Below are 24,831 nucleotides of genomic sequence, written 5' to 3'. Positions count from 1 at the left end.
CCAGTGGCTACATGTTATACATGTTGAATTTCCATAATGCCTTCATTTTCACCACCAGAAATCTAAACTAGAACTGAGGAAAGACATTGATCATGATGGAAAGGTCTGTCCACCTGGAGATGGGAGAAGGTCATCCTCATTGCTGTTGCAGTCTGTGTTGTCCAGCAACAGAGAAGAGTACAGTGTGATGCACACCTCCTTGATGGGCAGATGACTTAGATTTTTATCCTTTATTGAAGACAAGGTTTCAGTCACCTCTCCAGAATGTCTGTCTCTTCCTACCAATATTAATTCTGTCTTCCCTGGTTTAGGTTTGAGTCAGCTGCTTTTCATCCATTTATTTAAGTCTTTTAATCAAGACTAGAGACCTTTCTAAAAGATATGCTGTCTGTAGCTCAAGCAGAAGTTGTGGGAGTGATGCAGATTTTTTGGGTGTGAGATACTACAGTCTGTTATGCAGGAGTTCAGATGGAATGATCAAAATGGTCCCTTCTAGCCTTAAAATCTATTAATCTATTTTTCTTCAAGGCACTATGAGATCTTGGTCACATCTATAGAAAGACAGATGTTAAGATGGGAGTTGTCAACATAGTATTGATTCTGAATTTGTCCACAAAAATTATGAGAAAATATGACCTATGAGGGAAGACTGAAAAAATTGGGTTTGTTCAGTCTGGAGAAGAGAAGACCAAGAGGAGATATGATAACAAGTTTTCAAGTACATGAAAGGTTGTTACAAAAGGGAGGGAGAAAAACTGTTCTACTTAACCTCTGATAGGACAAGAAGCAATGGGCTTAAGTTGCAGCAAGGGTGGTTTTCGTTGGACATTCAGAAAAACTTCCAGTCACGGTGGTTAAGCCCTGGAATAAATTGACTAAGGAGGTTGTGGAATCTCTGTCATTGGAGATTTTTAAAGCAGGTTAGACAAACATCTGTAAAGGATGGTCTAGAGATAATACTTAGTCCTGTCATGAGTGCAGGGGATTGGACTAGATGAGCTCTCGAGGTCCCTTCCAGTCCAACAATTCTATGCATTAACAGGGTCAGACTTACGAAATACGTTTTTATGAACAAATGTGGTGCACACTATATATCTGTCTTTATCCTCATTAATGCTGTAGCAGAGCATCTCAAAAGCTAACATATGGTCACTCAGTACCTGACAGATTGGGCACTGCTGTTAACCCTGTTTCACAGATGGGTAACTGAGGCACAGAGGGGCTAAGTGACTTGCCCAAGGTCACCTGGCTTCTGTGGCAAAGCAGTGACTTGAACCCCCACTCTTCTCCCCTACCCACTAGGCCATCCTGCCTCTAGCCCCTATAGGCACAGACCACAGAGGGGCAGCACTCTGAGCATTAGTCCCTTGCATAGCAGTAGCACCCAGGGGCTGGCTGTGCAGGGCGCTGCACAGAGGCAGTCCATGGCACCAAGCAGGACAGTGCTGTAGCAGGAGGAACTAGGAGGCAGCCTGCACGCCAGGAGCCGTTGCCAGGGCAACGCTCCGCCCGCGCAGCTGCACGTGCCATTGGCCGTTCGCACAGAGGCGTGTCTCTGTCTCGCGCACGCTGGGCCTCACGGCCCGCGTCAGCTTGCCTCAGAATCGCGCCCTCACGCGGCACCCGCCGTCGCCCCTTTAAGGCTTATTTTATCTCTGAAGCCAGTGATGGCGGAGGGCGCGGCCCGGCCAGGGGCGTGGTCTCCAGGGTTGGCCACGCCCACCAGTATAAGAACGGCGGCTGCGAGCCGCGGGCGCGCAGGATTTACTTGGAACGTGCTCGTGGGGTACTCGGGGTTTGAGTGTGGCGCACGCGCAGTGTCCCCCAAGGCGGGCAGGGATATGCGGAGCCGCGGCGCCGTCTGGGTGAGTGATTCCCGGGGCTGCAGGGCTGCGCCGGGATCGGCCCCCTTCGGGGCGCTCCAGGAGTGCGGGGCTGCCCCGCCAGGGACCCTGGGCTCGGCCCCCACTTCTCCAGGCACCGCTCTCGGGAGCGCTCGTTGCCATGGCAGCCGGGCCCTGCTGTGAGGCGCGGCGGCCTCTGGCTCCTCGAGCCTGGCTTTGCCCGCGGCCGCCGGGACTAAACAATCGCGGCTCTCGGGGAAAGGCCGCTCCCCGCAGCGCGGCGGGCCCGGAGCCGCGGCGGGCAGCCGAGCGAAGGCGCCCCGCGCTCCGCGGAGCTGGGCAGGGGCTGCTCGCGCTGTCCGATGGGTGCCAGCGCGCTGGGAGGGGGCGAGCCGCGGCGCCGGGCAGAGCAGCGCCCTGGGCTGGCGGGACCGGGCCTGGCGGGTTAGTCACGCACCCGTGGCTCGGGCTGGGGCCGCACTGTGCGGAGGCGTGTGGGTGACTGCAGGTGCGCCTGCCAGCCAGGTGGGGCGGGACTGGTGACCAGGCAGCTGTCGGGTGAGGGAAGGGGAGGCCGAAGCCCTGAGTGCCCAGCTATTTCCTGGCCCCTCGAGCCCCGTCTGCGTTCGGCGCTGCGGGTCAGTGACCGTTAACGTGGGGGTTCACCCGCGTCTGCTTTTATCCAGGTTCCAGTGTAGACGGTGTTTGGCTTCCCATAGGCTGAACTGCTCCTAGAGCTGAGATTCTAGAGATGCAAGAGCCGAGGAGGTGAGCTGTAGCTCACGAAAGCTCATGCTCTAATAAATTGGTTAGTCTCTAAGGTGCCACAAGTCCTCCTTCTCTTTTTGCGGATACAGACTAACACGGCTGCTCCTCTGAAACCTTTTTTAAAGTTGTACTTCAAGTCAGTGGTTCTCAAAGCGCACTGTGACCCCCTTCTGACAACAGAAATTACTACGAGACCTCAGGAGGGGGGACTGGAGCCTGAGCCCGAGCCCTGCTGCCCTGGGCAGCAGAGCCAAAGCTGAACCCCAAGGACTTCCACCCTGGGTGGCGGCATGTAACTTTAGCCTTCGTGCCCAGGGCTGATGCCCTCAGGCCTTGGCCCCCAGCAAATCTAACACCAGCCCAAGGGACCCCATTAAAATGTGTTCATGATGCACCTTGGGGTCTTGACCCACAGTTTGGGAACCCCAGCTTTAAGTGCTTCCCTAAATTCAGCTAACAGATACAGGGATCATAGCGCAACTAAGGGCCTGTGACTAAAACTTTAGCTCCAAGTTCTCTGGAAGGCAAGGAAAGTCTTTTAGTCAGTCTTCACCATTAATTGTTTACCTTATTACAGACTAGTCACAGTGGTCCTGAAAGAAAAAAATATTAAGTATGTAATGATATTTTATAGGATGAACTAAGTTACAAAATCACCTAACTTCTGAGTCACCTGCCAGTATTGAAGATAAGATGTTTTAGGTCCAAAAATTTGTAATTTTTACTTTTGTTGATCCAAAAAAGATGATACTTGTATCTTGTCTACCCTTGCTTCTCTCAGTCATAATTATTACTGTAACTTATTATTTAATAAGGCATTCAAGTGCAATGGTTAACTAAATATTTGGATTTTAGAAGGGGGAGGGGAAACATTTTCCTGAAAATGTTTATTATTTAACCTGGCTATGTTGTTGTGCTATTTGAGCATACTGCAGGCAATTTAATTACATTAATTTTGCCAAGTAGTAAAATACACGATATATAAAAGTTCCAATTTTAAGCCATGATCCTACAAACACCTAAGCATATGTGTAACTTTACTCACACCAGTAGTCCCAGTGACCTCAATGTGCTTAAGTATTACACCAGCATTGAGGCCCTCATTCTTCATCCTAAAATGTTGTTGGCACATTAACAAGACCTTCTGTTATGAATGAAGAAACTGAGCCAGAAAAAGATAATTTATTTTTGTTTGTTTGAAAGCTAGTAACTGAAATTCCAGGTACAGCTGGACATGAATGTGCAATTGACCACTCTATATCACCTAGCTGTAGAAGTTAGAGAAAGCAAATGTATAGTTTAAAACTCTGCACCAGTATGTATACTTTGTAAGCAGCATAGAAAGGAAGGTTTTTTTGTATAAAAACTTATACGAAGTTTTATGAAAACTAGTTACACTTCACACATTTACTGTCTAACTTATTGCAGCACACTTTAATGTGGCTAGTTATAGGTCTGTATTCCCATTACACACTTCTGTTTTCAGGAGTTATAACTCTGCCATAATATTTTTCCTCTGGACTGAACCATCAGAGTGGGTAGTAGCAACTCTTTTTCCTTCTACTTGATTTGTTAACCTTTAAATAAACTGAAAGCATATTGTGGGTTCAGATGCTTCTTTTTGCATACTAATTTAAGATGACTTAAATTTTCTTGATCACTCTAGCCCTTAATATGGGCTCATGGCTTGGGTTTTTTTCAAAATAGCCCATTTTTAATGTTCAAAACCCAAGACAGCACTGTACACTTAATGTATAACATATATCTTCATTTTGTACACTTCCTGTGAATACACACTACTCTACTTGCACAATGTGAATGGTGTATAGTGGCTTTGAAACTTCAGTGGTCTCATGGAACTTATTCACAGCTTGAGGGTTTTTAATAGTATAATTTAGCCATGATCTGTTATTCCTGGTTTGCAGGTAAGGATGGTATATTGGATGGCAAAGGCTCTGAGGGACAAGGTCACTGGCAGATTTTTGAATCTGTCATTCTATGGTACAGTGCTTGAAGGATGCACACCAGGGTTCAGAGGCGCTCTTTCCACCAGCTCCCAGTGTTCTTTTCAGCTGCTGATTGTTGGCAGGAGAGAGCTCTCCCGCCCATAGGCACAGACTCCGTGGATGCTCCGGAGCTGGAGAACCCATGGAGAAAAAATGGTGCGTGCTGAGCACCCACCGGCAGCCACCCTGTCATCACCTTCCCCTCCCCTCTGCACCTCCTACCTGCCTCAATCAGCTGTTTGCGGGGAGGGGAAAGGAGGGAGGACATGGTGCATTTGGGAGAGGGGGCTGGAAGAGGTGGGGTGGGGCGTGGCCTTGAGGGAAGGGTTGGAGTGGGGGTGGGGCCTCGGCAGAGCTGGGGGTCGAGCACTCCCCCAGCACAGTGATAAGTCTGTGTTCCTGCCGACAAAAAACTTCCACCCCGACCGCAGGAGAGTTTTCCTATGGACAAAGCGCTGTTCGTTGGCAAAACTTTTGTTTTTCAAGGGGGGGGTGTTGTTTTTTTTAACACTGTTTTATCCTTCAGTTGCCAATGTAGACAGCCTTTACCTTTTGAAAAGATCAGGAATGTTGAATCTGACTTTCCTAATCTTGGCACAGGGAGGCAGGGGAGTGGGGGCTTGCCTCGGGTGCTTATTGTGAGCTCATACACATTAATTGAAGGGGTGGGGGTAAGGAGAGGAAGAGGAGAGTGTGAATCTTTAACAAAGACAGCCTTTGTCCCAACTACTGAATAGACACAGGAGTTAAAATAGGTAGTAGCAAAAACAAACAACAAACCTACATTTTAAAAAGCCAAACTGAAGTCTCCCCACTTTTAGTCTCTTTCAATGTTATTTTATAGTTCTGCCATCACCATAGAGTTCTCCAGGGCAGATGTGGTCTGCATTTCTCGTGAAGAAAACAAGCACAATATTTTAACCAAGCCTCTCAGGCGTTCTTTATGTACCATAAAGAAGCTAAAAAAGGCCACAGAACTCATTTGTCTGTCCTTTGCAAGTTGTCTTCAAAATCCAAATAATCTAATAGGCTTTCATCAAGTGTGCCCAGGACAGAAAGCTGACAGGGTTCTTTAGGGCTTAGTTAACACCTTTCTTTTGGAGAGAGAAATTAAAGTTTTGATTCAAGACCCTCACCTTCCCTCCTTCCAAGCACAGGAGGTATTGTAGAAGTGAAAAATCTTAATTCTGAATTTCTGGTACAGTAATGTGGAATTTATCAAATTTAGTATAGTTATTTAGGTGTTGGCAGAATTTGAACCAGTTATGCATTAAGTTGTGTGTCTTATTTTTTAAATGTGAGCTGGCTATATCCACTATAAGACTTCATGATGCTATACACCAGTGGTTCTCAACCCGGGGTACATATATCCCCGGGGGTGGGGTTTGGGTTTGGGGGGTGGCAATAGAGGTCTTCCAGGAGGTATGTCAACTCATCTAGATATTTGCCTAGTTTTACAACTGGCTATATAAAAAGCTTTAGTGAAGTCAGTACAAGCTAAAAATTCATATAGGCAATGACTTGTTTATACTGCTCTATATACAATATCAATGTTTCTCAACCTCAGGATGGGTTTAGGGCGGTTGCAAGTGCAGGGCCTGTAGTACGGGGTGGCAAGCAGGGGCCCCATGAAGCTAAGATACGTGCTGAAGCCCAAGCCTGCCTCCTGGGGCTCAAGCCAAAGCCCCACTGCCCAGAGCTGAAATCAGACTCCTGAAAGGGATACAGTAGTTGGGAAAGGTTGGGAACCACCGCTGTATATCAAGGCTGAATATGAGACTGAAATCTGACAAGCAGAGGCAGGGCAGTCATTTCACTACTTAATTGTTAGTTTTTAGTCTGCAATTTAGAAGTGCTCCTAAATACTGTTTTTGGATCACCAAATTAAGTACAGTTAAAACCTGGGCTAAGTCCCCTGTAGATGGCAAATAGAAAAGTCCCTTCATTCCATCCAAAAATCACTGTCTCCCACAACTCTGTCACATAATTTGGCTGTTCTAGTTGCTTTAGCTGTTCTTCTACCACAACTTTAAGCTTCTACACAACTCCACTTCTGCCCATCTCTGCTTTTATTTCTATCATCCATCTTTTTCCAAGCTGCTATTTGTTCCTTTGTCATCTTCACCCTGCTTGCTGCCCTTTATGCTTTGAACAGTCTTCCTGTTTGTGTGCACCAAGCTACCACTTGCTCTCAATAAAGGATTTAATTTTCAGTCTTTGGTCACATGAAGTACTGTGTGATTTAGATCGCAGATGTGAGTTGGAGACTGTCTTGTTCTGAAAAGCACTAAGCACGCTTACCATGGTGCTCTATAAATAAGATACAATCATGTATAAAACAAATGGTTTTTAAAAAGCCATGTTCTTAGGACCGTTTGCCAGATGTGAGTTTCTTGGCATTATATAATGACCACTGGAGAAACTCGACTTTCAAAGCCTAATTACAGCATGCCATGAGTTTCAGGAGGTAGATTAAATAGTAACATCAATAGGCTTTCCAATTAGGATCTGAAATGGTTAAATGTTAAAAACAGCATAAAGGGTTAGCTATCATTCCAAATTAACAGAAATCTCCTTCTAAAAGTATATTATAGGAGGAAATTACATCATATTGTCAAATAAGGAAGAGCTAAGCTGAACGGATGACTTGTATGACAAAAATGTGCCCCTCCTATGAATTGCTTCTGAGATTCGTTAATGATACGTGGTGGCAAGGTGAGCAAAATTAGGTTAAGAACATGTGTTCTTACTGCTTTAAAGTAGCAATGTTTTTCCTTTTAAGAATGTGTAGTAGATGGATGCAGCTTATACTTCCTTATGTCATAGAGCATGATCTGTTATCCCTTCAGCAGGTAGCATCACAGAGTGTAATCCCTGTCCAGGTTTTTTGTAGGCATTCAACAATTTTCACTGCAAATTGCATCCAATTCCATTACGTGTAGTGCATCCTGAAAGCACAGTTTGACCTCCTGTGCATATCAAAATGATTTGATGCTCCTGAGGGAATTCTGTGACAACAAAATTTAATAATTCTGTGCACAGTATTTTAAAATTCTGCAAGTTTTATTTGTCAATAAGTAAATGCAGAGGCTCCAGAATGGCAGTGAGGAGCACAGGCCACTGGCTGCATGAAGGTGGAAGATCACCCTGCAGCCGCCCGACCCTTAGGACACGACTCAGCGGTGAGGCTGCATCTGACCCTGACACAGCACAAGTTCTGGGCCTGCCCCAGAAACACCCAGGGGCCATGCCCTTCTGCGCCAGGTGTGGGGCAGGTGGGCTCAATCAGGCAGGATCCAAGTATGGAGGGGTTCAGTATGGGGTGAAAGGATTCTGTGTGGGACAGTCTGGGTGCAGGCAGCTCAGTGGGGGGTCTAGGTGTGGGAGGATCTGGATGCACAGAGGCTCATTGGGGGGTTCCAGATGCAGGGGCAATGGGACTCTGCACGGGCTTCCAGATGAAGATTGTTGGGGATCAGTGGAGGGGTCTGGGTGTGGGGGTCTCAGTGGGGGGTGGGGGCTCTGAGTGCTGGGGGAGTGGGGCTTGGGGTGGGGTCTGGGTGCAGCTAGTTGGTGGTCAGTGGTGTTGGGGTCTGGATGTGGGGGCTCAGGGTAGTGGTTTGAGTGCAGGGAGCTCTGTGGGGGGGTGATCTGAGTGCAGGGGTGGGTCTGGAGGCTGGTAGTCTGGATTCAGTGGGGCTCTAGATGCAGGGGTTGAGGTTCAGTGGGGTGGGTTTTGGGCATGGAGGATCAGGGGGGTTCTGGATGTACTGGGTGAGGCTTGGCAAGGGTGTCTGGGTATGGGAGGTCTGGATGCACGGGGTTGAGTGGATGGGGTAGCAGCTCCCCGTACAGTGACCCCTCCCCTGACAGCTGAGGAGTGATGGGGGCAGGAAGCAGGGGAGGCTTCTGAGGGTTGGTCTGGGGGAGGCTTCTGAGGGTTGGTCTGACATAGCCTCAGCTACTTCTTGGAGTGGAAGAAGAAGTCCATCCTCTCCTGCCTCCAGCCCAGCTGGGACTAGCAGCTGATCCCAGCTCAGGGTAGGAGCCACTGGGGTGCCCCCAACCCTGCGGTGATTTACCTCTCAGCCGTCTGCTCTGGGTGCCTGAAATGCTGTACCTGCGCTGCTAGGGAGTGGTGCGTGACTGCTCTTGCAGCTTCCCTTTGCTTCCTTGTCAGAAAGTCATTTTTCAGTGTGGAAGCTAAGAAATCTGCGGGGGACATGAATTCTGCGCAGAATTCACCCAGGAGTAATTTGAGTACTGTAATGGTGATTGCCTGACAGAAATGCCAAAAAATAAATAACTGAGGTATCTGAATGTTCCATAGCTTTCAGAAAAAATGGCTGCAGTCTAATAAAACATTGCTGCAAGATCATAACAATAGACTGAGTTGGAGCTGAGAAATGGAAATTCACATTTTAATTTCTGGTCAGATATGAAAAACAAATATTGTAGCTGCAATGTAATTGTAGTATGTGCATAGATATATTTTTCAGAAGGAGAGCTGCTAAAAATCTACATAGGGCATGCCATATATTATATACTATTGTAACATCCAAATATTTATACTTGTGGCAATATGGTCTGGGAAGAATGTTTTTAAATTTAATTCCCTCCTTGTCTAGTTACGTTGCTAACCATGATGGAGCGCAATGGCTGATCACAAACTGTCACAAACCCATTATTTTACATTGCTTTAGCTTGGGTCTCCTGAGTTTAGTGACTGAAGCAAGAACTAATTGTAGTTTTCCTTTATAGTAATTTAGCTTCTTGACTAGATACAAGCCTGTGAGGACTTCCTGAAAATATTATAATTTGTGTATCTTTCTAATCACCTTAGTCCAGGCAAGTAGGGTTTATCAGTATAACTGGGAAACCCATTGTGAAAACCATACTTGCTAACTCATTCATTTGCACAACAAATATCATAAACCAAGGACACAGTAATTTAGCTTTATTTATGGTATGGCTAGTATATCCTATTATATTTTGTAAAATGAGTTAAATTGTCATGTGATTTCATGAAAGTACAATATTTTATTAAATCTTTGCTAATCCACAAACCCAGTAACTGTCACATAACTGATGGTCTCACCCCACCTTTTCTGTAAAATGAGTTTCTGCTGCAAATTAATGTTGTTCATAAATCCATGAACAATACTGACTTTTTCGAATGTATTCCTCAGTAACCTTATTGAGAGTGTACCATCCAAAAGCAAGAGTTAATGCAGCTGTCTCTCATAGATTCTCAGGGTTTGCTCTTTACTAAGCTTCAAGTTCGCAATGCTAAGCAGTTTGCTACATATTTTAAAATAGTAGCACGAACTCTTTAAACCCAGGATGCAAAAAGGTAAAACTGACTTGGTAGTAAAGGAGAACATGCAGTTATGTTGCCCTTTTTGCTTCCCCTCCTACTCCCACTTCAAGAACATAGGAAGCTGGGACAGTTTCATAACAGTCCATTCACATTTCCCTATTGAAATGTAGAGGCAGGTCACCTTCTATGAATTCACAAAGAGATTATTGTTTGAAGTGAGTAGGCTTTATGAACGCACAACTTGTCTTTGTTTTCATCACCTAGTTTTCTGAATTAAAAAAATAATGAGAAGTACCTTTCTGAGTGTAATATTTAAGTATCTATTGAAATGGAAGCTCAGAACTCCAAGGGGATTTCAAAGCAGGTAATACTTGCACAATCGCTCTGAAAGCTGAGATTTAGACAGCATTTTAGGAGGTTGACACATACACTAATTACTACTAGTGGTTTTGGCATGGGAGCAGGTGGAGGCTGGTCCTCTTAGAATCCCTGCAGGCTTTTTCATGTAATCAGAGTAAGCACTCTACTCTACATGTGCTTTCAAACTATTTAAACACCAGTCTCCTTCCTATTTCAGCTTGTTTTTTTATACTGCAACAGACACTTTCTCTATGGTCTTGCCAGTTCTTGTAAGCACAATAAGGTGAAAACACTGGGGTAAATCAAATCTAGTGCAAATGCTTGGACCCATTCTTAGTATTTTAGCCTACAGATTAATTATTTTTAAACTGCATTTTCTAATTCTTGCCACTTCTAACAATTTAACAAGTGTGAAGTAGCTAGTAAATTGAGCCCTTACCTGTCCTCTAGGCAACAAGTGAAGACTTAAAATGTTGACACAACTTCATGACATAAGCAGTCAAACTCCAATTGGAACAAACATTTCTAGTTTAGGACACTTGCTCAATGTGATATAAACTGGCATGGATTGATGTCTTTCTTTAATGCTACATGAAACTGAGTTTGAGGATCAGTGTCCTACCTTGAATCTCAGCCCCGTAGTGGATAGCCCTGTTTGTGCTTGTACAACTGAAAGAATGAGAGGTTAATATTTTAACTGGAGTCTCATGTATCTTTAACTCATTTGCTAGTTATCCGCTAATAGAATGGCTTTAATTGCTTTCCAGAATTACATATCCATGTATTTCTTAAAGAAAATTTTAATCTTATTGGTTGGTGACCATTCAAACATGTTGATTTGGAACTAAATATAGCCGTTACACTACATTTGGTACTTTTTGCTAACCAGGAGGATACACTGTAGCTATCCAAGTTTATTTAATAATTATATAGCTTAACATACATTTTATTCAGGTTAATAGCTTTTACTTTTTTTAATTTATGCCTTAATGTAAGTTATCATAATTTCAAATTGGTTTATTTTTAAAAAGAAAAATGTATTTAAATAAAAAAAAACAGATTTTTTGTTTTTTAATCATAGATTTTTATCCACCCTAGCTTCCATTGTTTGACGAGTGTATCTAACTTGATTTAGTGATGTAAGAATTAACTAGATAACGTTAAAAATGCTGCTCTTTAGTGTCTCATAGTTAAGAAGTTTATAGTCTGTTTCAATAGTGAGTATCTATGAAAAGGGAAGAGCTGAAATAAAGATTTTTTTTTTTTTAAAAGACCATGGTGCAATCCTGTCATAGAAAAAATGGCAGAGTTTGAGTCTTGCACCATTCCAGCAAAGCTGATGTTCTCCCTTCTAAATTCTGGCAACATGTCTGACTAAGGCCTGGTCTACACTACGTGGGGGGGGGGGGGGGGATCAATCTAAGATACATCAACTTCAGCTACGCTATTCTCGTAGCTGAAGTTGCGTATCTTAGATGGAATTAGAATCACTTACTTTGCGTCCTCACAGCGTGGGATCGACAGCGCCGCTCCCCCGTTGACTCTGCTTCCGCCTCTCACCCTGGTGGAGTTCCGGAGTCGACAGCAGAGTGATCGGGGATCGATTTATCATGTCTACACTAGATGCGAGATAGATCGATCACTACCCACCAATCCGGCGGGTAGTATAGTTGTGGCCTTAAAAACACTTGGGTTGAGGGAGAAAGAAAGAAAACCACCTGCATTGATTGCATTGATGCAAATGTGTGCATGGTTATTCATGGTTTGTAAAACCTCCATGTTGCTTTATCTTGTATTACTGGCTCTCATTAAGAATTACAAACATGTATACAGTCTCAAACTATTTTGCAGACGTTTATCTTTCTTGCCTCTATGAGGCCGAAAAATTAGTATTTTCCCCCATTTTATGGTTGAGGGAACTGAAGCAGAGAAAATAAATGACTTATTGCCCTACGTAGCAGCAAGAGTTGGTGTTAGAGCATGAGTTAAAACTCTGGAGAGCTTGCCTTGTCCCATACTTAGGACTGAGTACTATGTCCCCTTAAAACTGCAGATGGTTCTGTGGAACCTACCTCTTCCAGTATCATGGGAACAGGAGGTTAATTTATCGGTGCAGAAGAATGCACTCTTATTCCTGTACCATTTCTCTTGGGCACAAACTTGCTTTCTCTCGACAGAGAACAGGCAGGTTCCTTACTTATTCTTTAACATGCTTTCTAGGGGATAGAATAATGAAAGGCAGGGGAGGTGGGAGAGAACCGAACTTACCAACAGTACAGACTGTTCATTGGGTATCCCTTAAAAAGCATACCAGAGCATGATCTGGTCCCAAACACATGTCGGGTTTTACTTTTTGGAGAGAGTTTCCTTTCAAGTACCCAGAGATGTGGAGTATAACTGATCATGTTCAGTAAACATCTATCTCTTCATGATCATGTAAATGTCATTTTTATCTTGCCCCAAACAATACACTGTACTCCTTGAGCAGGTAAAGGGTCTGTTCTAAAGTGATTTTAGGGCATTTAATCTCTCTATTCAGGTGAGGAGACTGAGGTTCTCCTGCCTTGTTATATTTAATCCTCCTCACTTTATGCAGTTTTGTTTCACTGAGTTGCAGTTTCTCCACTGTCCAGAATGTACAGCTGATCTTTCAGAAATTGTGGGGAGAGTAGGTGGGTTCACACAAGCAAAACCTTGTAAAGCAGCATATTCCATATATTACAATTTCTAATTGAATTTCAAGTGTTTGTCAGAACTTCTGTTTCCCAATGTAAATGTGCCTACTAAACTATTGTGCACAGATTCAAAACAAGCTTTGTAGAAAAGGATGACTCTACTTCGTTTAGATTTGCTCAACCCCATTGCTTGGAACTGTTGTGGTATACATGCTAGGAGGAAACCTTGTGAGACCAACAAATCAATTTCTAGTAGCTAACACTTAAAGTGATTAATTATTCAATATAATGATCTTATCTGAAACCCTTGTGAATTGATCAAACCTTTGATTTAAGCAGTCACTTTATATTTAGTCTATTAGAATGAGTCTTTGACCAGATTACATTTGAAGTCAGGCTATTGTGTTTTGGCTTCCTTTTAGGTTAAAACCCTTGGCAAAGTGACTCCTTATCACAATAATACAGAAGGAGGTTTGTCTAATACAATGTTATACAACGATTTGTATGTTTTGGCAAAGTTGGTGTGTCTGAGTAACTGTCAATATGTGTACAAGGTCTGAATTTGCTGGCATAAAACTTCTATTCATCACCTGTTTTACTGAAACTTGAAAATCTTTGGATTGATGTTTCTCCAAAAATGAACTCTTACAGAACTACTTCTAATTATTGGATTTGTTTTTACAGTCACAGAAACAGAAGGACAAACACTTTGATGTGTGAAATATTTCCTTCTTTTCAGCAGGTGTTTGGGCCAGAGGGGCCCTCTCACAAAGGAGTCACTGTAATTCAGAGAGTTGGGTGGCATTTAAAATGAGAGACTCACTCAGTTTGCTTAGTGGTACTTACACCCTCCTCTCCTCTGAAGGGAATGAAAGCTGCAGGATACCTGGCAAGAACTGTGGATTTCTAAAATTTGGAGACATTGCAGAGCAAGGCACAATGTCAACGGCAGGAGTTGCTGCTCAAGAAATGAGAGGTCCATTAAAAACTGGATTTCTCCATAATGGCCAAGGCATAGGGAGTCTGAAAACCTGCTGGACCGGCCACAATGGGTTTGAAAAGTAAGTGGGGAAAATTAACCTTGCAGGTGGATTTGAGAGTTCTTACCAAGCAAGTGACATAGATGGACCCAATAACTGGGATTAGGGCTTGTTCATGGTTCACTGACTCAGAATATTTTTTCCCTTTTCAGGACTTTCTTTAACATGGACCCTATAACAATGACATACAATCTGAATCCATCAGCACAGCAACATTGTACATCTATTGGTATGTACACAGAAGATTTTGAGTTGTATTGATACAAACTGTTTAGTGGAAGTGGTTTTGGAGAAAATCTGTCCCTTTTAATATCTACAATAGGAGAAAGAAAAGGAGTACTTGCGGCACCTTAGAGACTAACAAATGCTCAAATAAATGTTAGTCTCTAAGGTGCCACAAGTACTCCTTTTCTTTTTGCGAATACAGACTAACACGGCTGCTACTCTGAAACCTTTCTGATTTTAGACACCAGGCTGCCCTCTAGTGACAGATTTAAACACTTTGGCTCTCCTCCAACGTCTTTCTGACTTTCTACCTAGTATCTTAATAGTATACTTTTATTTGTTCTGAGGAAAATATTTAGTGTAAATAGTTGAGTGTTGTCAAATATTTAGCAAAACCTGCTAACGAGGATAGAACTCTGTGGAAATAGTTGCAAAGTGGTTGGGGCAAATCAACTGCATGTTAAAACATCTCTCATGGAGAGACATCCCTGTTTTAATCTAAGTTGTGCCATGGGTCTCTAATTGTCTTATTTAACTGGAGCACTGCTATAATATAAGTCATATATATATTACATGGTGTTGAATATTCTCCCTCTGATACTCCTGAGGGCATTCTGCACCAAAAAATTTAAAATTATGCACACAATATTAAATTCTGCAAAATTCAGCAAATTTTATTCGTCAATAAATGTGGCTCCAGCATGGCAGTGGGGTGCACAGGAGGAGCATTGAGGTGGGAGATCACCCTGAAGCCCCCACCTGCGCCCAGTATAGAGACTCAGCAGTGAAGGTACACCTGACACTGACACAGTGCAAGGGCTGGGCCTGCCCCAGAAATGTCCCAGGGTATTTTCCTCTTTGCCAGGTGCACCAGGTGTGGATGGGCAGGCTCAGCTCAGCAGGATCCAAGTGTGGAGGGACTTAGTGTAGGGGGATCCAGGTGAGAGGTTTCTGTGTGGGGCAATCTGGGTGTGGGTGGCTTAGTGGGAGATCTGGATGCAGAGGCTCATTGGGGTGTTCTGGATGCATGGGCAATTGGACTCTGCAGGGGATCCAGGTGAAGGTAGTTGGGGATCAGTGGGTGTGGGGAGATGGGGCTTGATGAGGTGGGGGTCCAGGTGCAGCTGGTTGGGGATCAGTGGTGTGGGGGGGCTCGTTGGAGGGATCCGAGTGTAGGGAGGTAGGGCTTGTCTGGGCGGGGGTTCGGTGGGCCTGCTTAACGGGGGAGCCCCAGCTGCTGCCAAGGGGATGCCACATGCTGAACTCCTGTTTCTTCCTGTGATTCCTCATCCCCTTTTCTTTTCCATCCCCCACCCTCACTCCTACCTTCCCCTCCTCCTGCCCTATTCCACCCACCCTTCCTTCCCCACTGCCTCTTCCTACTCACCCCCTCCTTCCCTCATTTTCCCCCTCCCCCCTCCCCAATTACCCAGCCCAACCGTGGGCACTCTGTTGCACGTAATAGAAAGCAGGAAGGCTCCCCGCACACAGAAGCGGCGGATAACTAGCACTAGGACCCAGGAGGCAGTGTTCAGCTGCAGAGTTCTCAGAGCCGACACAGCCTCTCAGTTGGGCAGCTCTGCACTTGCAGAATGAGGGGTGGGGCAGTGGCATGTAATCCTGTGTGGGCCCCCCCCATGCCTCACCTCTGTTTGGAAGGGGGCAATTCCCTCCACACTCCCAAACAGCACCCATGGTCATCCCTCCGCGCAGCTTCCCTTTGCTTCCCTGCCATTTTCTGCAGGAAAACACAGGAAATCTGTGGGGGGCCATTTTCTGTGGGTGCACAGTCCCACAGAATCCCTCAAGGAGTACTCTGAGGATGCATGCTGTGAAGCTTGCTTAGGAATGGTGCAGTGTCCTGTGTAAAGCAAGCTATATGTATGGGACAACAGCTGGCTGTTCATAAACATATTGTTATGCAGGTGTGTTTCAGGATTACTGTAGTTAAGAGTTCTGTTAATTAAGGTTTTAAGGATGCATTTTTCCTAGTGCTGAATTGGGAACAAATGAATGGCTAGATCATCTGTCACAAATTCATGGTGGTGGGGATGTAGACAGACATTCTTAACTTTATTTTCCCCTCCTAGGGCACATTTCAAACCCTGTACCAACAAATGGCTACTGCTTTACTGAAAGCTGTGTCAGGGTCCCACCTCAGAAATCCAGCCCATCTCCTCTTAGTCCCAAAAGTGAGAAGCTTAGTTCAAAGCATGAAGATTATCTTGTTCCTAGTTTCAGCAAACTGTCAGTAACTGTGGGCTGTGTTTCTGAGGAGATGCCTCCTCATACACTGACAAAGAGTGGACCACCTCAGTTTTCTTCTGCATCTTCCAGTGACCGCAGCTCTAGGCCACTACCTCCACTGCCCATTTCTGAGGACCTCTCTCCAGATGATGTCGACAGAGAGGTGGAATTCTTAACAAGTTCAGACACTGACTTTTTGTTAGATGACTATGAACTTCCTCCTTTTAAATCCAGTGCTCCAAGTAGGCGGAGTTTTAGGGGTTGCGGACAGATCAATTATGCCTATTTTGATGCCCCAGCAGGACCGAAAACAGAAGATAACTCTGCAAATAACCTAAATGGATGTACACAAACCCCATGTCCTCCTCCACAACAGCTGCATCGGCGTTTACGAAGGTCTCATTCAGGGCCAGCTGGATCATTTAATAAACCAGTAGTGAGGCTATCTAGCCACTTAAATAGGGCTTCTCCTAATTCTGATGAAGACAAACCAGAGGTCCCCCCTAGGGTTCCCATACCTCCTAGGGCGCTCAAACCGGATTATAGAAGGTGGTCAGCAGAGGTCACTTCTAGCGCATACAGTGATGAAGACAGGCCTCCCAAAGTGCCCCCGAGAGAACCTTTATCACGGAGCAATTCCCGTACACCGAGCCCTAAAAGTCTGCCATTGTACCTCAATGGGGTCATGCCCCCCACACAGAGCTTTGCCCCTGATCCTAAATATGTCAGCAGCAAAGCTCTACAAAGACAAAACAGTGATGGATCTGCGAACAGGGTCCCTTGCATTCTTCCCATTATTGAAAATGGTAAGAAGGCCAGTTCAACACACTACTATCTGTTGCCTGAAAGGCCTTCATATCTGGACAAGTATGAGAAATTCTTCAGAGAAGCAGAAGAAACCAGCTCAAGCACAGAAATGAAGTCCTGGTCTGGTGACTGCACCACAGCTGCTGCCACAGCAAAGCAGGACTCAAAAGCTAGAATGGACATGGTTGGCCACATGAAACGGAAACACCTGTCTTATGTGGTTTCTCCATAGATTCTTGGAACATAATTCACGATAGTTGCTTAGGATGGAGTAGATCTTAACCATGTTGCTAAGTTTTTGAGATCCAAGGAAAGGTTCTCAAATAATGAAGTAATGGAATTCTTCCTGTTTCAGCAGAAAAGTGAAGTATCAATGGTAAAGTTGTCTTATGATGCATATCTCTGAATTGTTTGTCTGGACTAAGCCTATCTTGGTCTGTATAATTGAAGACTGTAAAGCATTTATAGAAACACATGGAGTAACCATAGCCATGTTGGCCAGTTATACACTATCCTAGAGTAATATATTTTGTAAAGGCATATTAAGAAAAAATCCAGTTTTGATGTCTAAAACCGAAATCAGGGAAGAAAGTGCAGTACAGTATTTTTGTTTTATATCACAGGCATTTCCAAAATAATAGGCTTGGCATTTTAAAATCTTTTGCAGAAAATAGCATTGCTGGGAATAAACCCTGTTCTCTTTAGCTTGGATGTGCTAACCTGGCTAGAAGGAAATTGACATCTACTTAAAGACTTGGAAGTGTATTGGAAAGTGTTTAGACTTCTTTTAATATCTTCAATATTTTGAAAACTTAGTAGGATATAAGTAAAATTTTTAGTGAAGTGGCTTCCGACAGGGGTTAGACTTCTGCTTTTTTATGGTGCCTCTTGGATTCTTTCACCCACTAACAGGCACATGGCAAAAAGAAAAGGAGTACTTGTGGCACCTTAGAGACTAACCAATTTATTTGAGCATGAGCTTTCGTGAGCTACAGCTCACTTCATCGGATGCATACCGTGGAAACTGCAGCAGACTTGTCTGCTGCAGTTTCCACGGTATGCATCCGATGAAGTGAGCTGTAGCTCACGAAAGCTCATGCTCAAATAAATTGGTTAGTCTCTAAGGTGCCACAAGTGCTCCTTTTCTTTTTGCGAATACAGACTAACACGGCTGTTACTCTGAAAGGCACATGGCAGAATTCTGCAGATTTTCCTAGCAGAGACTTGGACCAGCTACTGCTAACCTTCACCCATTGTTCTCTTCATAAGGGGTCCAAGGAATGCATGTTAGTGCCCTAAAATTGACAGGGGAAAGGTATCTATCCACAATTGCTAGTAAATGGTCAGCAATGACTTCATCCTTATTTGGTACAGTATACAAACTTCTGACTATTATAAACAGAAACACACAACACAAGCTGGTCTTGTGTTCTGGTTTCTATTCAGTATTTTCTGGTTGTGTAGTTTGTTTTTTTGGTAAATTAAACATGATTCCATTTACAAACCGTGTCAGTCACATCTGCCTTTGCGTCAGATACTACTTCTTTCTGTTTGTTCCCCCCCCCCCCCCCCCAATAGTCTGCCTCACTGTTCCACTTAGGTCCGGGGAGATGCAACACTTGTGCATTAGCTGTTTCTCGTGCATACTTCCACATATTTATCCTTTTATAGATAAGCACAAGAGAAGAGGTGCTCATTAATGGAGGTCCATTACTATAATGCTCTCCTCCTAATAGAAATGAACAAGCTGTTTACAGTTTAAACTGCTGAATGAGATATTTGAGCTATTTTAAAGCTTACTTTTATGTTTTAGTACAAACTAAATGAAGGTGAAATACATGCTATAGAAAATGCACTGATATTTCTGCATTATGTGTACAGTATTGAACAAAAGGATTTTATTCACTTTGTTTTATTTTGAATATTGTCATGTCTTGAATTTAATAAAGTTATAATATACTTATTTATGATACATGTAATGTTTCTTGATTTATTTGGTGGTTTATGTAAGTCTCATGCATTTTAATTTTCAGTGTGGTTTTTCTAAAAGGAAAATTTGCATAAATGCAAACCATGTTAATACAACATTTTAAGGCTTCACAGTTAACTTTTGCAATTCTTGATCTAATCTTAAGGTTCCTACAGCAGTGTTTACTCATTCACGTTGCATACATCTTCTGTTCTTGTTTCATTTCATTGTGTAGCTTTGCCAGCCTATTTTAGGGTGTGTCTCTAATTTATCAAGTTGGCCAATAAGATGTGCCATAAATTCATGATACACAGCCTATCAAGATTAGTAAACCTATTATTATTGATTATTGTTTCCGGTAGCACCCACAACGTGCTACCCGCTGTGCAAACACAAAAGAGGTCAGTAGTGTTCCTGACCTGAAGAGCTCAGAGGCTAAAAAGTCCAAAAGTGGACAGAGGGAAGGTAGGGGAAGGGATGTTTTTTCTAGGTGAAATAAAGTATAACTCTATACTCAAACTAATTTTTCTGTTCAATAGGAAAGACGCTGGCAGCATTGTTTATATAACACAATACTTACCTAGTGCATGAACCCTGAAAAGATATTAGTACATAGCACCAATGAATAGACAAGCACGCAGATAAAGTCCCTGACTTAATGATCTTGTAATCTAAGCACGTTAGCTAGTAAGTCCAAATAACCCTGTGAGGTAGGTAAGTGATATTTCAAGGTAAGTAGGGCCCATGTTTATAGGGGTTCCATATCCACTGAATTTCCACACCTAGGGCTTTTTATTTTTGCAACAAAAGCTAATTATTTAGCTCTTATAGTTAGAGACCTCTAGGCTACACCTGCATGAAGCTCTCTTAAAAATTCCCACCATTGCTGTAGCTCTGGTGGCATGGTGACTTTACCACAATCTCATCTAACCCTGCTCAGAGCTGTTGGTGGCATCATCAGGCCAGTCGCATATGTACTTGCAGGTTCACTGAGTACCAGTGGAGTAAAGGAGAAATGTGGGTCACTGGGCTTGTGCTGTCCCTAAAGCCCTCTGCAGTGAGGGTTGTTGTGGAAGCCCAGAGGAAAGTTAAGTGGCTTTCCAGTAACCACTTGCCTGTTTTTCCAGTCCTATTGTTGTCTGCTCTGGACCCACCCAGGTGAGTCTGTTCCCCTGCTAGTTTGAGATCTACTAGAATACATCATCTCAGCAGTATTTCTGTGCTTGGGTTTAATACAGTCTATAAGAGCATTTGGGCTTTTTTGAATTCCTCTCAGGCAGAGTATGAATTTAGGAATTGCCGCTACAGCCTGTCATTAAAGTGGAGCTGTATTTAATTACGTGCCTGACCACACCACACGTTCTCAAGTATCTTCCCACAGTAGCTGACAAACCAGCTGCAACACTAAATTGCAGCCTGTTTTCAGTGCTGATTATCAGCCATGCTGTAGCCTAATAGGTGTCGCTTCACTAGAAATGTTTCTCCTTTTGCCTCGCCCCCTTACCCTGTCTGCTCCACCCAAGCTGCATGACTAACCACCCCCTTCATGTCCTCCTCCCACTCTTGTCTCCAGGCCTTGTTCCACGTGGCCTCAGATTCCTGGAAACCCCTCCCTAGCCCAGTCGGTCATGCCTTCACCTTCTCTTTCAAGTCTCTCCTCAAAGCACTCTGCTTCTGAAAGGCTGAGAGCCTTAGTTCTGCCCTCAGCAGAGGTTTCTCAGATGAACAAAATACAAAACCAAGGTTAAACTCAAATTAAGAAGCAGATATCTCTGTTCACTCATAACACTGCTGCGGTTTATGTCATCCCAATATTTGGCTGTGCTCTCTCTTTTGACTTATGAGTTCCTCAGGACAGAGACTTGGTCTTAATACTGACCTAAAGTGTCCAGCTCACTAACAGTGACCTTAACTTACTTTATGAGAGGGGTAGCCCAGGCATCAGTAATTCTATTTTATAGGGGAGCAAGAGATTTTATTTAGATGGAGTAAAGCTGGAGCAGTTGCTGAGCTTTAAGTTGCTAGTAATTATTGTCCACTATTTTTCTTTAGTAAGAGGATGAGCACTGTGAAAGAAAAAGCAGTCCTTTGCAAGTTGTCATTCTTCAAGTTGACCTAACATAGCACTACGGGCTAGCACCTGCAGCCCTTCATGCTAAATGCATTAAACTCTGACACTATTAGATTGTTAATAAAATCCAGTCCATGCCCTGGAAAAGTTCTTCTGTTTTTCCTTTTTTGCCTCGCTACATTCATGAATAATAGTAAATAGTCCAATTCCAGAAATGTTCCATGGCCTCTTCCGGGAAGAATATCTGTATTGCGGGAACTCCCAGTCATATATGCTCAGTACTGATTTATTGCAAACAACGTGAGTGGAGATGGTGAACTGAACACCAGTGTGCTGAAACCTTTTTGCTGCCAATCTGGCTAAAAAAATCCCTGCTCCCTCTTTTGCCTCCTCTGTTAAAACTTTGTATTCTACTGGTGTAATCATACCAACCTCTGAGTTTCACATCTCTGGGAAATAACGTTTGCTAAGAAGGATGCTGAATTTAATCAGGCAATTCAAGTGTGGAGTCATAGGCTAACATACTGTTACATGGTGTCCTTCATGGTGGTCGTATACCTTTTGCTATGGTGGCAGAAATACGTTCATTTTCAGGTGCTTATAACTTTGTTTTTTGGGGGGTGGGGAAGGCAGAGAAGTCCTTTATCCTCTGAGCTGACATGTCTCCTGTTCATCTAGCCATGTCAATTTTCCTTCTCAAGCTGGAGGCAGTTTTTGTATATGGGCCTGTTGCGCTTGCTTAGTAATGAGAAGCTTGGGCAGTTCCTGATTTTTGTGCATCTAAACTCATTAATCTTCCTTTCACATGTCTTTCTTCCCCCCCCGCCCAAATTTCCAAAGTTTTGCAAGGTTTTAGTCACCTAACTCTCGGTTTTAACAGGAATTGCACACTACAAGCCTGTGCGACTCTAAATTTACAGTCACTGGTGTCTTTCTATGATGGTGCAAACGCTTTCTCTCCTGAGCTGCTACCATTCTTATTTGTCAACTGAAGCATAGATGTTGGAGCTGAACTGCGTGAGCTAATAGGCCTTTTCCATTTCATCAAGGACAGTACAGGATTGTTCCATACAGCATGCTTTCCAGTACTCTGACCACTTTCCCTTTAAAAAGCCTTATGGGAGGATGTTTTCCCAGGTACCCTGAACCTATGCCATGGCTTAATGCTTCTCACTGGCAGCAAATTTAGGAGGGCATTGGCCAAGGAAATCTTGTGTACGTTCCTCGACTGTGCAGGATTCCTGTATGTTTTCAGGGATAAATCCTGCGTGGATCACAGGTCATGTTTCCAGCTACCCAGATGAGCAATCAGCCTCTCTGCTACAGGGGCAGCTCTGCAGGTTCCAGCCAGCAGAGGTGGTTCTGCTCATCCACTGGCACATAAGACTTGCCCAAGCAAGATGTGATGCCTTGACAAGAGCTTCTGATCACAGGTTTGAATGTGCAGGGGTTGGGCAGCATGTGTTCACCTGGGCAGAAATTGACAGAGTTCAGTACTGCATAAGAGAAAGGCCCTTGCTAGATGGGAGGTCTGGTCAGGACAAGCAGATTTCAAAGTATATGTGACTAGAAATATGGTCCTCTCCTTAACAGCCAAGGAGTAAGCAGAGGGGCATATGAGTATATATCAATACTAGTGACACCACCTTCAATAGCTCAAGAGTTGGGGTGACCCTATAAAAAGTCTTCTATATGGATAATTTATTTTTTTTAAGTGCTGTACAATAATCTCCCAGTGGAAGTTGTGGAAGCTGCACTGCTTGAGGGGTTTGAAACCAGAAAAGGGAACTCTACTGCACTGGCCCCTCTCAGATGGATTAGATGTGATTTAACATATTTATAGACTCCATGTCTATAGTTGAGGGATAATAAAGGCTTCCACCTTTCCTCCAGAATCCCCATCTCATCCATGAGGGAGACTAGGTTGCCTGCTAGGTGACACATTGCTCTCACTTAACTGTGAGCCCTTTCCCACCTGTATATTTGTCATAAAGCAAATGATGCTGTGAATTCCTTCCCAGGGTACAGTATACATAGTCATAATGTTGGGTATCTTACGCCACTGGTTTTGGAGGTTTTTTTTAACCTCATGAAACAGAACCAAAGGAGAAAGTAAATCAGATTTTGGGAGGGCTGACCGATCTTGTTCTAAACTTTCTGCAACAAAAGTTTACGGCACCATTAACAATTGCTGTACCCACTGGTGCCACGGGCTTCTGGGGGGTGAGGGCTCCCACCCCCCCCCGGACTCGTGTATTTTATTTATGGCTGTTGCAAATGTCGTCGCTTGGTTTCATTTTTGTCTCTCGCAGGCCCTAGGGAGCCGGGCCGGGCCTAGGAATAAACATCAGTTAAACTCAGCGTCCCTCAGCCAAAAAAAACCACACAAAAAAACAGCAACACCCTAGTATTCCTAGGAATTCCTAGGTGGCAACAGACACTGGTCCCATTGAAGTGCAATTAGTGCAGGCCTCCATACCTGCAGTTCACATTTTGTTCTTGTACGAACCTTGATTTTATTCCTGTGTAAAGATTTTGTGATGCAAATCTAGGTTTGGAATGACAGAGAGAAATGACACCTTACACAAAGATGCCATACCCTAACTGGGGGCGGATTCCTGTGGTATACATATCAAGGCAGCTTTGTCAAGAATTCAGGGTTATGCACAGGCTCAGAGCTTGGTCAGGGTGTTTCTTTCTAGTGGATTAATAATTATTTTTATTACCATATTGCATGAAAGTCCTGGCCCTGGCCCCATCCCACCTCCCGTCCCATGCTAGCTTATGCACAAACACAGAACAAAAAGACAGTTTGCGACAACAGATAGCTATACAAAGACAACTGGGAGTATGAGGATCATGGCCCTTTGGCGCACGCAGCACAACATAAATGCCTGTCTCTCACAAGTAAATTTGACAAGGAAAAGGCTTACACAGAGGATAACAAAAGATGTTAGGGTCTTCACTTTTTGTATCAACTTCCAGTCTTCTACAGGCCTGATCCATGTAAAACTGACTCATTTGCTGGAAGCATTGTGTTCATTTCCTGAAAATATTTTCTAAAAGTGGTAGTATTAATAAAACCTAGCAGCTGAGTGAGTGTTTTTGGCAGCTGTTTCTCAGATGTCATTTCCACTGGAAATTTAGTGCATGGTTTTAATTATATCATATGTACTTAATATTGGTCAAATATAATTGTAAAGAATTCTACCTAGTAACATTGTGATTAGCCTTTGTATAGACTGAAAGAGGTGTTACCCTTCCCCTGCCCCACACACACACACACACACCCATCCGGCATTGTAATTCCGGCCTTGCTTAATCCCTGCCCAAAATGCCTATTTTCATCCACACAAAACTTTTTTTTTTTTGGGTGTGAGTCATACATGGAAGCCACACCTGTGGTTGCTCATAAAATGTTGTTGTATTATTTAAACACTGGGATGCGCTAAATCTAGCTGTGGTTAATTTTGCAAAGGTGTCAGCTTCTCCAAATCTC

The 24,831-nt window shown here is 43.7% G+C and overlaps 1 protein-coding gene across 4 annotated transcripts in view; it reads left to right on the top strand.

Moving 5' to 3' along the window:
• ERRFI1 (ERBB receptor feedback inhibitor 1) overlaps positions 1-18,282 on the top strand; it is a 122,379-nt gene extending 104,097 nt beyond the window's left edge. For 2 of the 4 annotated variants that reach the window (XM_084651828.1, XM_084651829.1), the window contains 3 exons: positions 13,839-14,034; positions 14,166-14,242; positions 16,329-18,282. In XM_084651828.1, coding sequence (XP_084507954.1) covers positions 13,839-14,034; positions 14,166-14,242; positions 16,329-17,524 — 1,469 coding nt within the window. In that variant the 3' untranslated portion in view covers positions 17,525-18,282. Of the gene's footprint in view, positions 1-1,752; positions 1,866-7,202; positions 7,334-13,838; positions 14,035-14,165; positions 14,243-16,328 lie in introns of those variants that run through there. The other 2 variants (XM_084651827.1, XM_084651830.1) reach the window with 2 other exon arrangements.
• Positions 18,283-24,831: the final 6,549 nt, after the last annotated feature.

Source organism: Lepidochelys olivacea, assembly GCF_965140295.1.
Source record: "Lepidochelys olivacea isolate rLepOli2 genome assembly, chromosome: 18".
Taxonomy (NCBI): domain Eukaryota; kingdom Metazoa; phylum Chordata; order Testudines; family Cheloniidae; genus Lepidochelys; species Lepidochelys olivacea.
Note: the sequence above shows the minus strand (reverse complement) of the source record. Positions and strands in the feature narration are given on the sequence as shown.